Raw genomic sequence first — 9,437 nt, 5'->3', positions numbered from 1 at the left:
GCATTGTATTGTGTGTGTGTGGGTAATGGGGGTGCATTATAGTGTGTGTGTGTGTGTGTGTGTGTGTGTGTGTATGTGTGTGTATGTGGAAAGGGGCGTGGAGTCATTAATCGAGCTATAATTACATTTAATTCTCTTAAAATTTTCGTTTCATTCACCTTTTCCGTTCTAATATTTTACAACCTGAATGACCATGGCTTTTGCCCCCCCCCCCCAGTTTTGATCCTGGGTACGCCCATGCACAGACCTGTTATTTTTTTCTTTAAAAAGCCCTTCTACTCTGCACTCATTACCTGGTTGATTAAAATGAACTTTGTGGGACAACCCTTTTAAATGCAGCTGGTAGTGACACCGCTGCATTTAGGATGAGACTAGACAGCCTCACAAAATAAATACAGCAATGTAACATTTTCTAATGACGTATAGAAGGAAAACTCCAATCACACAGAAAACTAAGTAGCAAAGACAGACACCAAAACCGTATATTTATTATGGTAATTAGTAAGGAATGTATTACATCAGAAAACACGTATTATACTGCTGTGGCTGTCATTTCATCTGTTGGCCGCCATGGAGCACCGAGGCTTAATTACCCAAATGTAGATCTGTTCCAGCCCACGTTATTTGGACTCAAGTCCACAAAATTGATGTAAACCCTGTAAATGAAGAAAGCAATTAGTGTCACATACACATGGAAAAGCGCCGACCACAAAGCCGATCTATAGACTAACCAGATATTGCCAAGCATAAGGATGTATAGGGGTTAGGGGGGATAACTGTAACATCACTAGTGACTATATAGAAGATAGGCAGGAAAGTAGCGTATGGAGTAAATGGAAAGGTGGTGGTGGGGAGTTTTCATTTTGTACATTGAAGTAATGAATAAAGAGTATTTTTCTACAACATTAGGCTATGGAAGCATTCTCTCACCAAATGTTCTCTTATTATATATTTCCAGTCCAGAATTCCAGCAGATACAGTCATATGAAAAAGTTTGGGCACCCCTATTAATGTTAACCTTTTTTCTTTATAACAATTTGGGTTTTTGCAACAGCTATTTCAGTTTCATATATCTAATAACTGATGGACTGAGTAATATTTATGGATTGAAATGAGGTTTATTCTACTAACAGAAAATGTGCAATCTGCATTTAAACTAAATTTGGCAGGTGCATAAGTATGGGCACCCTTATCAATTTCTTGATTTGCATACTCCTAACTACTATTTACTGACTTACTAAAGCACTAAATTGGTTTTGTAACCTCATTGAGCTTTGAACTTCATAGGCAGGTGTATCCAATCATGAGAAAAGGTTTTTAAGGTGGCCACTTGCAAGTTGTTCTCCTATTTGTATCTCCTATGAAGAGTGGCATCATGGGCTCCTCAAAACAACTCTCAAATGATCTGAAAACAAAGATTATTCAACATAGTTGTTCAGGGGAAGGATACAAAAAGTTGTCTCAGAGATTTAAACTGTCAGTTTCCACTGTGAGGAACATAGTAAGGAAATAGAAGAACACAGGTACAGTTCTTGTTAAGCCCAGAAGTGGCAGGCCAAGAAAAATATCAGAAAGACAGAGAAGAAGAATGGTGAGAACAGTAAAGGACAATTCACAGACCACCTTCAAAGACCTGCAGCATCATCTTGCTGCAGATGGTGTCAATGTGCATCGGTCAACAATACAGCGCACATTGCACAAGGAGAAGCTGTATGGGAGAGTGATGCGAAAGAAGCAGTTTCTGCAAGCACGCCACAAACAGAGTCGCCTGAGGTATGCAAAAGCACATTTGGACAAGCCAGTTACATTTTGGAAGAAGGTCCTGTGGACTGATGAAACAAAGACTGAGTTGTTTGGTCATACAAAAAGGCATTATGCATGGAGGCAAAAAACCACGGCATTTCAAGAAAAGCATTTGCTACCCACAGTAAAATTTGGGGGCTGCGTGGCCAATGCTGGCACCGGGAATCTTGTTACAGTTGAGGGTCGCATGGATTCAACTCAGTATCAGCAGATTCTTGACAATAATGTGCAAGAATCAGTGATGAAGTTGAAGTTACGCAGGGGATGGATATTTCAGCAAGACAATGATTCAAAACACCGCTCCAAATCCACTCAGGCATTCATGCAGAGGAACAATTACAATGTTCTGGAATGGCTATCCCAGTCCCCAGACCTGAATATCATTGAACATCTGTGGGATGATTTGAAGCGTGCTGTCCATGCTCGGCGACCATCAAACTTAACTGAACTGGGATTGTTTTGTACACAGGAATGGTCAAATATACCTTCATCCAGGATCCAGAAACTCATTAAAAGCTACAGAAAGAGACTAGAGGCTGTGATTTTTGCAAAAGGAGGATCTACAAAATATTAATGTCACTTTTATGTTGAGGTGCCCATACTTTTGCACCGGTCAAATTTTGTTTAAATGCGGATTGCACATTTTCTGTTAGTACAATAAACCTCATTTCAATCCAGAAATATTACTCAGTCCATCAGTTATTAGATATATGAAACTGAAATAGCTGTTGCAAAACCCCAAATTGTTATAAAGAAAAAAGGTTAACATTAATCGGGGTGCCCAAACTTTTTCATATGACTGTAGATCACTCCATAGCATAAAAATTAGGGTGTAGAGACCCTACTCAATTCCAATACCCCCCGGCTCCCTGCCAAGCCATCTGTGAGGACTGACGTTTGCTGCCCCAGGGACACGGGTGAAGGTGCAACTTCTACTTATTGGAGTGAGAATGGGTTAGACCTCACTAGACAACTCTACTCAATAAAATATTCACAGAAATAATCTAGTTGAATGAAAAAGCCATTTCATATTTCCCAAGATCTGCTGTTCGTCATGCAGCGCTTCTCAGCTTGAAGGTCAGACATGTGTCTGCTTAGCGGTTGTTGGATCCAATAAAGAAGCTATTTTAGGCCTGCCAAGTGCTGAACATACTTTCTGTGAGCTGGACCACTGATCAATTAGCTTCAATTTCCCTGGAAACATTAGCCCTAGTGCTAGATCACCTCCTCATATACTTGATAGGGATGAGGGAACCTGAACGGTAAAGTTTGTATCAGACACCGGGCGTCCAAGGCTCAAAACCGAACAAGGACTTTTAAAAAGTCCAAATTCAAAGTTCGGGTTCTGTTTGTTTGGTACCAAAGTTTGTTGGTTATAAGGGAGGGAGACATGGCAGAGAGAATTACTACGACCATTTTACAGCACAGACGTTTGAATCCCCATTGACTTATATGTAGTCCAAGATCAAGTTCAGATCAAGTTTGGGTCCTGAAATGAACTTTCAACTAAAATACGTCCGAACCCGAAACTCCAAGGGTCCACTCATCCCTAATACCTGACTTATTCACATGCTGTGGCTTTAACCCATGACGGCCCTGTACCGCAGTGGTTTTTTCACTGTTTTTCGGCTCATTTACTTAAGCTTGAAGCTATTTCACCAACAAAAATCGCAGATATCATGATTGGCTGTGCCGTTTTGAAGGCAAAACCACTATTGGAGAACACAGCCTCAAAGATGGAATCCATTACCACTGATCATATGCAGGACTTAATAGCCAAGCCAATGATTAGTGGCCCCATCCAAGATCTATTCACCGTTTGAAGTTTGGGGCGACAGATCCGCATCATCTCATGCTGAAACCATTAGGTATGAGGACTACTATATCAATAATCCCTCACTATAAAGGACAAAATCGTGTGTCACCTCTCTTCACAACAATATGAGGGGCAATTTCAATAAAATATATAAGAGAACAGATATGTATCATCAGGGAAGGAGTTAGGATTCTTCCCCTTTGAGAGTTTAGTGAGAATTCATTTTAGTTCATTTATAGCACCTACTTTCAGTGGTCCTGCTAAGCACATAGGAAAAGGTGAAGGTACTGAGGGGCATTTATAAAGGGTGCGGTTTTGCTACCTCTTGTGGGTGTGCTCCACTATCACAGACAATGTGCATGGATGTACAGAAATTTGGTACAATTTCAATGCCCTACCCACGTTTGCCCATAAAATAAAAAAAATGCCCAACATCTGGCAGAACTTATACATGCTTGACATAGGTCATCAATATCAGATTACTGAGGGGGGGGGGGTCAACACTCAGCATCCCTCATAATCAGCTGTTTGAAGTTCCTGCTACGGCTGCATTATACAATGTCCAGATACTAGCACTGGATACTGTGTAGTGGCCATTCTTGGGTACCACAGCTCAGCTCCTATTGAAATGAATGATCAGAGTTGCACAGTTACAGTTACATATAGATATATAGAAATCATGGGACCCTGTAACAAAAGTGTAATGGGCCTCACCCTCTCCTTCACCCTCCGACAGAGTTGGCAGGGTCATGGCACATGGATGTGAAGTCACAGCAGAGCGTATTTACAATACCCCTTACATGGCTGTCACAGAGTATGATGCCCCCCCCCCACCGCACACAGTATAATGGCCCCCCACCCATACACACAGTATGATACACACACAGTATGATGCCAACCCACCACACACAGTATGATGGCCCCCCACCCATACACACAGTATGATACACACATAGTATGATGGCCCACCCACCCACACACACAGTATGATGGCCCCCCACCCACAGTATGATGCACACACTATGATGGCCCCCCACCCACACAGTATGACGGCCCCCCCAACCAAACACAAACACACAGTATGATGCCCCCCCTCCACCACACACACACACACACACACACAGTATGACTGCCCCCCCAACCAAACACACAGTATGATGCGCCCCCTCCCACACAGTATGATGCCCCCCCTACACCACACACACACACACACACACACACACACACACACAGTATGATGGCCCCCCACACAGTGTGACGCAGCACATGAAGGAGGCTCTGCACAGCAGGTACTATCCAGTGACATTGAGCCTGCTGTGCTGTAGCTCAGATGCACAGGCTGAATGATGGAACAGGGAGCTGGTGCTCCTTTCACATAAGTTTAAAAAAGTTAGTAATTTGTCCTACCTTTGCCTTAATTATATTCTCGGAGTTAATGGAACAAAGTTCAACAGAAATGAATGGTGAACTTTTTGCTGTCATAATGACGGCAGATCAGTGATTATCTGTTCTGAATTCTGTATAGTAAACCCGGTGTTTACCTGTTGGGGGGAACATGCAATTCCTTGGTCAGAATATCACTCAGTAAAGTAGTGTACTGTTTGTTCTGTGGACCTCCAATCTTGCCAATGCTCTTCAAGTTGCAAAGGGCACAAGGTTCTGTGGTGCCCCCGAAGCTCATCATCTGATCGGGCAGGATGTGCACCGCAATGTACTAGAGAAACAGAACAGCATTTTAGTGGAAAGAAAAAAACACTAACACTAACTGATTTTAGAAATCCTATTTTGCTACTACTGTAAAATTCTGATTTTTATCCACAATACAAAAAAAACTGCAGCAAACATGCTACAAGTGAACAAGCAACAGTGGAGCCAACAATGCACAACTAAGATTAGGGGTTTTCTAGGAGGAAACAAAAAGTACAAAGCAGCAGTCTGTGCATCCTCGTTACAATGTATCAGTCTGTGCAGCGCAGGCTCAGTGCAGCCTCGTTAGTGTATGCGTACTGACATGCATTTACGCTGCGTATTGCACTGCAGTGTAAATGCATGCGTCCTGCGTCCCCTGCACAGTCTATGTAGATTGTGCATGATACGTTGCTTTTATGAACGCATATATTTGGGTGCTAAAATGTTGACCCAAATCCGTGCGTTCGTAAAATGAGCATGTCAATTATTCTGTGCGCTATGGATGCAGCTTCCACTCTGTCTATGCTGGAGGCAGCATCCCGAGCGCATGAAACCTGCTTTTTATAACAAAAATACTGCATTCATTATGAAGCCTTTCTGCAGCGATTTGACGTGCACATGTGTTGTCAAATAGCTGCTGAATAATCAGCAGTTACATGCGCATGAGCCCTCAGTCTGCAGTATCAGGCTGTGATGATTCATTACGGTGTATCAGTCTGTAGGATCAGGCTGTGATGATTCGGTACAGTGTATCAGTCTGCAGTGTCAGGCTGTGATGATTCATTACGGTGTATCAGTCTGTAGGATCAGGCTGTGATGATTCGGTACAGTGTATCAGTCTGTGGGATCAGGCTGTGATGATTCGGTACAGTGTATCAGTCTGCAGTATCAGGCTGTGATGATTCGGTACAGTGTATCAGTCTGTAGGATCAGGGTGTGATGATTCGGTACAGTGTATCAGTCTGTAGGATTAGGCTGTGATGATTCGGTACAGTGTATCAGTCTGTAGGATCAGGCTGTGATGATTCAGTACAGTGTATCAGTCTGTAGGATCAGGGTGTGATGATTCGGTACAGTGTATTAGTCTGTAGGATCAGGCTGTGATGATTCAGTACAGTGTATCAGTCTGTAGGATCAGGCTGTGATGATTCGGTACAGTGTATCAGTCTGTAGTATCAGGCTGTGATGATTCGGTACAGTGTATCAGTCTGTAGTATCAGGCTGTGATGATTCGGTACAGTGTATCAGTCTGCTGTATCAGGCTGTGATGATTCGGTACAGTGTATGAGTCTGTAGTATCAGGCTGTGATGATTCGGTACAGTGTATCAGTCTGTAGCACAGGCTGTGATGATTCGGTACAGTGTATCAGTCTGTAGCACAGGCTGTGATGATTCGGTACAGTGTATCAGTCTGCTGTATCAGGCTGTGATGATTCGGTACAGTGTATCAGTCTGTAGGATCAGGGTGTGATGATTCGGTACAGTGTATCAGTCTGCAGTATCAGGCTGTGATGATTCGGTACAGTGTATCAGTCTGTAGGATCAGGGTGTGATGATTCGGTACAGTGTATCAGTCTGTAGCACAGGCTGTGATGATTCGGTACAGTGTATCAGTCTGCAGTATCAGGCTGTGATGATTCGGTACAGTGTATCAGTCTGTAGGATCAGGCTGTGATGATTCGGTACAGTGTATCAGTCTGTAGGATCAGGGTGTGATGATTCGGTACAGTGTATCAGTCTGTAGGATCAGGGTGTGATGATTCGGTACAGTGTATCAGTCTGTAGGATCAGGCTGTGATGATTCGGTACAGTGTATCAGTCTGTAGGATCAGGGTGTGATGATTCGGTACAGTGTATCAGTCTGTAGGATCAGGGTGTGATGATTCGGTACAGTGTATCAGTCTGTAGGATCAGGCTGTGATGATTCGGTACAGTGTATCAGTCTGTAGGATCAGGGTGTGATGATTCGGTACAGTGTATCAGTCTGTAGGATCAGGCTGTGATGATTCGGTACAGTGTATCAGTCTGTAGGATCAGGGTGTGATGATTCGGTACAGTGTATCAGTCTGTAGGATCAGGGTGTGATGATTCGGTACAGTGTATCAGTCTGTAGGATCAGGGTGTGATGATTCGGTACAGTGTATCAGTCTGTAGGATCAGGCTGTGATGATTCGGTACAGTGTATCAGTCTGTAGGATCAGGCTGTGATGATTCGGTACAGTGTATCAGTCTGTAGGATCAGGCTGTGATGATTCGGTACAGTGTATCAGTCTGTAGGATCAAGGTGTGATGATTCGGTACAATGTATCAGTCTGTAGGATCAGGGTGTGATGATTCGGTACAGTGTATCAGTCTGTAGGATCAGGCTGTGATGATTCGGTACAGTGTATCAGTCTGTAGGATCAGGGTGTGATGATTCGGTACAGTGTATCAGTCTGTAGGATCATTGTGCAGATTGGATACAATTCTCTTGATCATACAGGAATGTGCCCGTTTTGCTGCAGATACCAGTTATATAGGAGCTGAATATCCCGGCGGCTCCTCTCACTGTCGGAATGAAGGTTTATTACATGCAGTGTAGCACGGGCAGACATGCAGTAGCACCGGGCGCAGGCACCGTCCGGCATTTCCGGTAGCCCCTCTTGACGCAGCAGCGGCCTGCCACTCCTGATGGCCACCTGCCTTTTCTCTACAGGGTACCGCCGCCCGCCCCTTTCACCCCTCCACATTTACCACGTACATCTGCCGGCTTGCCGGTCGCCTTAGCCAATTTCTCCGTCAGGCTGCACAGGAGGTTTTCAGGAATGGCATCCCGTGCCACGTTAGTGAAGAGCTCGAAAGTGGGCATGATGTGTCGGTGTAGACGGCGGCGCTGATCAGAACACGTGTGCCCGGAACACTGCCCTCCAGAGAGATCATCCGGGCCGCGCCTCCCCCTCTGCTGGACGTGCGCAGAATAGCAGCGCCTGTTGTGTGCAGCGGTTACAGCAGGCCCGGGCTGTGCGGTTACCGTATATCATTGTGTGTAATGGCCGATAGTCAGGCTGCATGTCATACTGTGGGGTTATGTCCGGTAGCCAGGCTGTGTGTCAGTGTCATACTGTGGGGTTATCTCCAGTAGCCAGGCTGTGTGTCAGTGTCATACTGTGGGGTTATGTCCGGTAGTCAGGCTGTGTGTCAGTGTAATACTGTGGGGTTATATCCAGTAGTCAGGCTGTGTGTCAGTGTCATACTGTGGGGTTATGTCCGGTAGTCAGGCTGTGTGTCAGTGTTATATTGTGGGGTTATGTCCGGTAGTCAGGCTGTGTGTCACTGTTATACTGTGGGGTTATGTCCAGTAGTCAGGCTGTGTGTCAGTGTCATACTGTGGGGTTATATCCAGTAGTCAGGCTGTGTGTCTGTCATACTGTGGGGTTATGTCCGGTAGTCAGGCTGTGTGTCAGTGTCATACTGTGGGGTTATGTCCGGTAGTCAGGCTGTGTGTCAGTGTCATACTGTGGGGTTATGTCCGGTAGTCAGGCTGTGTGTCAGTGTTATATTGTGGGGTCATGTACGGTAGTCAGGCTGTGTGTCACTGTTATACTGTGGGGTTATGTCCAGTAGTCAGGCTGTGTGTCAGTGTCATACTGTGGGGTTATGTCCGGTAGTCAGGCTGTGTGTCAGTGTCATACTGTGGGGTTATGTCCGGTAGTCAGGCTGTGTGTCAGTGTCATACTGTGGGGTTATGTCCGGTAGTCAGGCTGTGTGTCAGTGTCATACTGTGTGGTTATGTCCGGTAGTCAGGCTGTATGTCAGTGTTATACTGTGGGGTTATGTCCGGTAGTCAGGCTGTGTGTCAGTGTCATACTGTGGGGTTATGTCCGGTAGTCAGGCTGTATGTCAGTGTTATACTGTGGGGTTATGTCCGGTAGTCAGGCTGTGTGTCAGTGTCATACTGTGGGGTTATGTCCGGTAGTCAGGCTGTGTGTCAGTGTTATATTGTGGGGTCATGTACGGTAGTCAGGCTGTGTGTCACTGTTATACTGTGGGGTTATGTCCAGTAGTCAGGCTGTGTGTCAGTGTCATACTGTGGGGTTATGTCCGGTAGTCAGGCTGTGTGTCAGTGTCATACTGTGGGGTTATGTCCGGT

The 9,437-nt window shown here is 45.0% G+C and overlaps 1 protein-coding gene across 1 annotated transcript; it reads right to left on the bottom strand.

Moving 5' to 3' along the window:
* Nucleotides 1-453: 453 nt before the first annotated feature.
* LOC142298918 (macrophage migration inhibitory factor-like) lies at nucleotides 454-8,242 on the bottom strand. The gene is made up of 3 exons (XM_075341799.1): nucleotides 8,049-8,242; nucleotides 5,161-5,333; nucleotides 454-656 (listed from the first exon to the last, which is right to left on the bottom strand). Exons 1-3 carry the CDS (start codon nucleotides 8,154-8,156, stop codon nucleotides 590-592), a joined length of 348 nt encoding a protein of 115 aa, XP_075197914.1. The 5' UTR covers nucleotides 8,157-8,242; the 3' UTR covers nucleotides 454-589.
* Between the last annotated feature and the right edge of the window lie 1,195 nt (nucleotides 8,243-9,437).

This window comes from Anomaloglossus baeobatrachus, chromosome 1 (genome assembly GCF_048569485.1).
Source record: "Anomaloglossus baeobatrachus isolate aAnoBae1 chromosome 1, aAnoBae1.hap1, whole genome shotgun sequence".
NCBI classification, from domain to species: domain Eukaryota; kingdom Metazoa; phylum Chordata; class Amphibia; order Anura; family Aromobatidae; genus Anomaloglossus; species Anomaloglossus baeobatrachus.
This window is presented reverse-complemented; position numbering and strand designations above follow the sequence as displayed.

Bases quoted from the DNA above. Each gene is read 5' to 3' on its own strand.
- LOC142298918 (XM_075341799.1), bottom strand. From the start codon at position 8,156: ATGCCCACTTTCGAGCTCTTCACTAACGTGGCACGGGATGCCATTCCT. The intron at 5,334-8,048 runs GTACGTGGTAAA...CTGTTTCTCTAG, and splicing joins CGACCGGCAAGCCGGCAGAT to TACATTGCGGTGCACATCCT. The intron at 657-5,160 runs GTAAACACCGGG...CTTCATTTACAG, and splicing joins TTGCATGTTCCCCCCAACAG to GGTTTACATCAATTTTGTGG.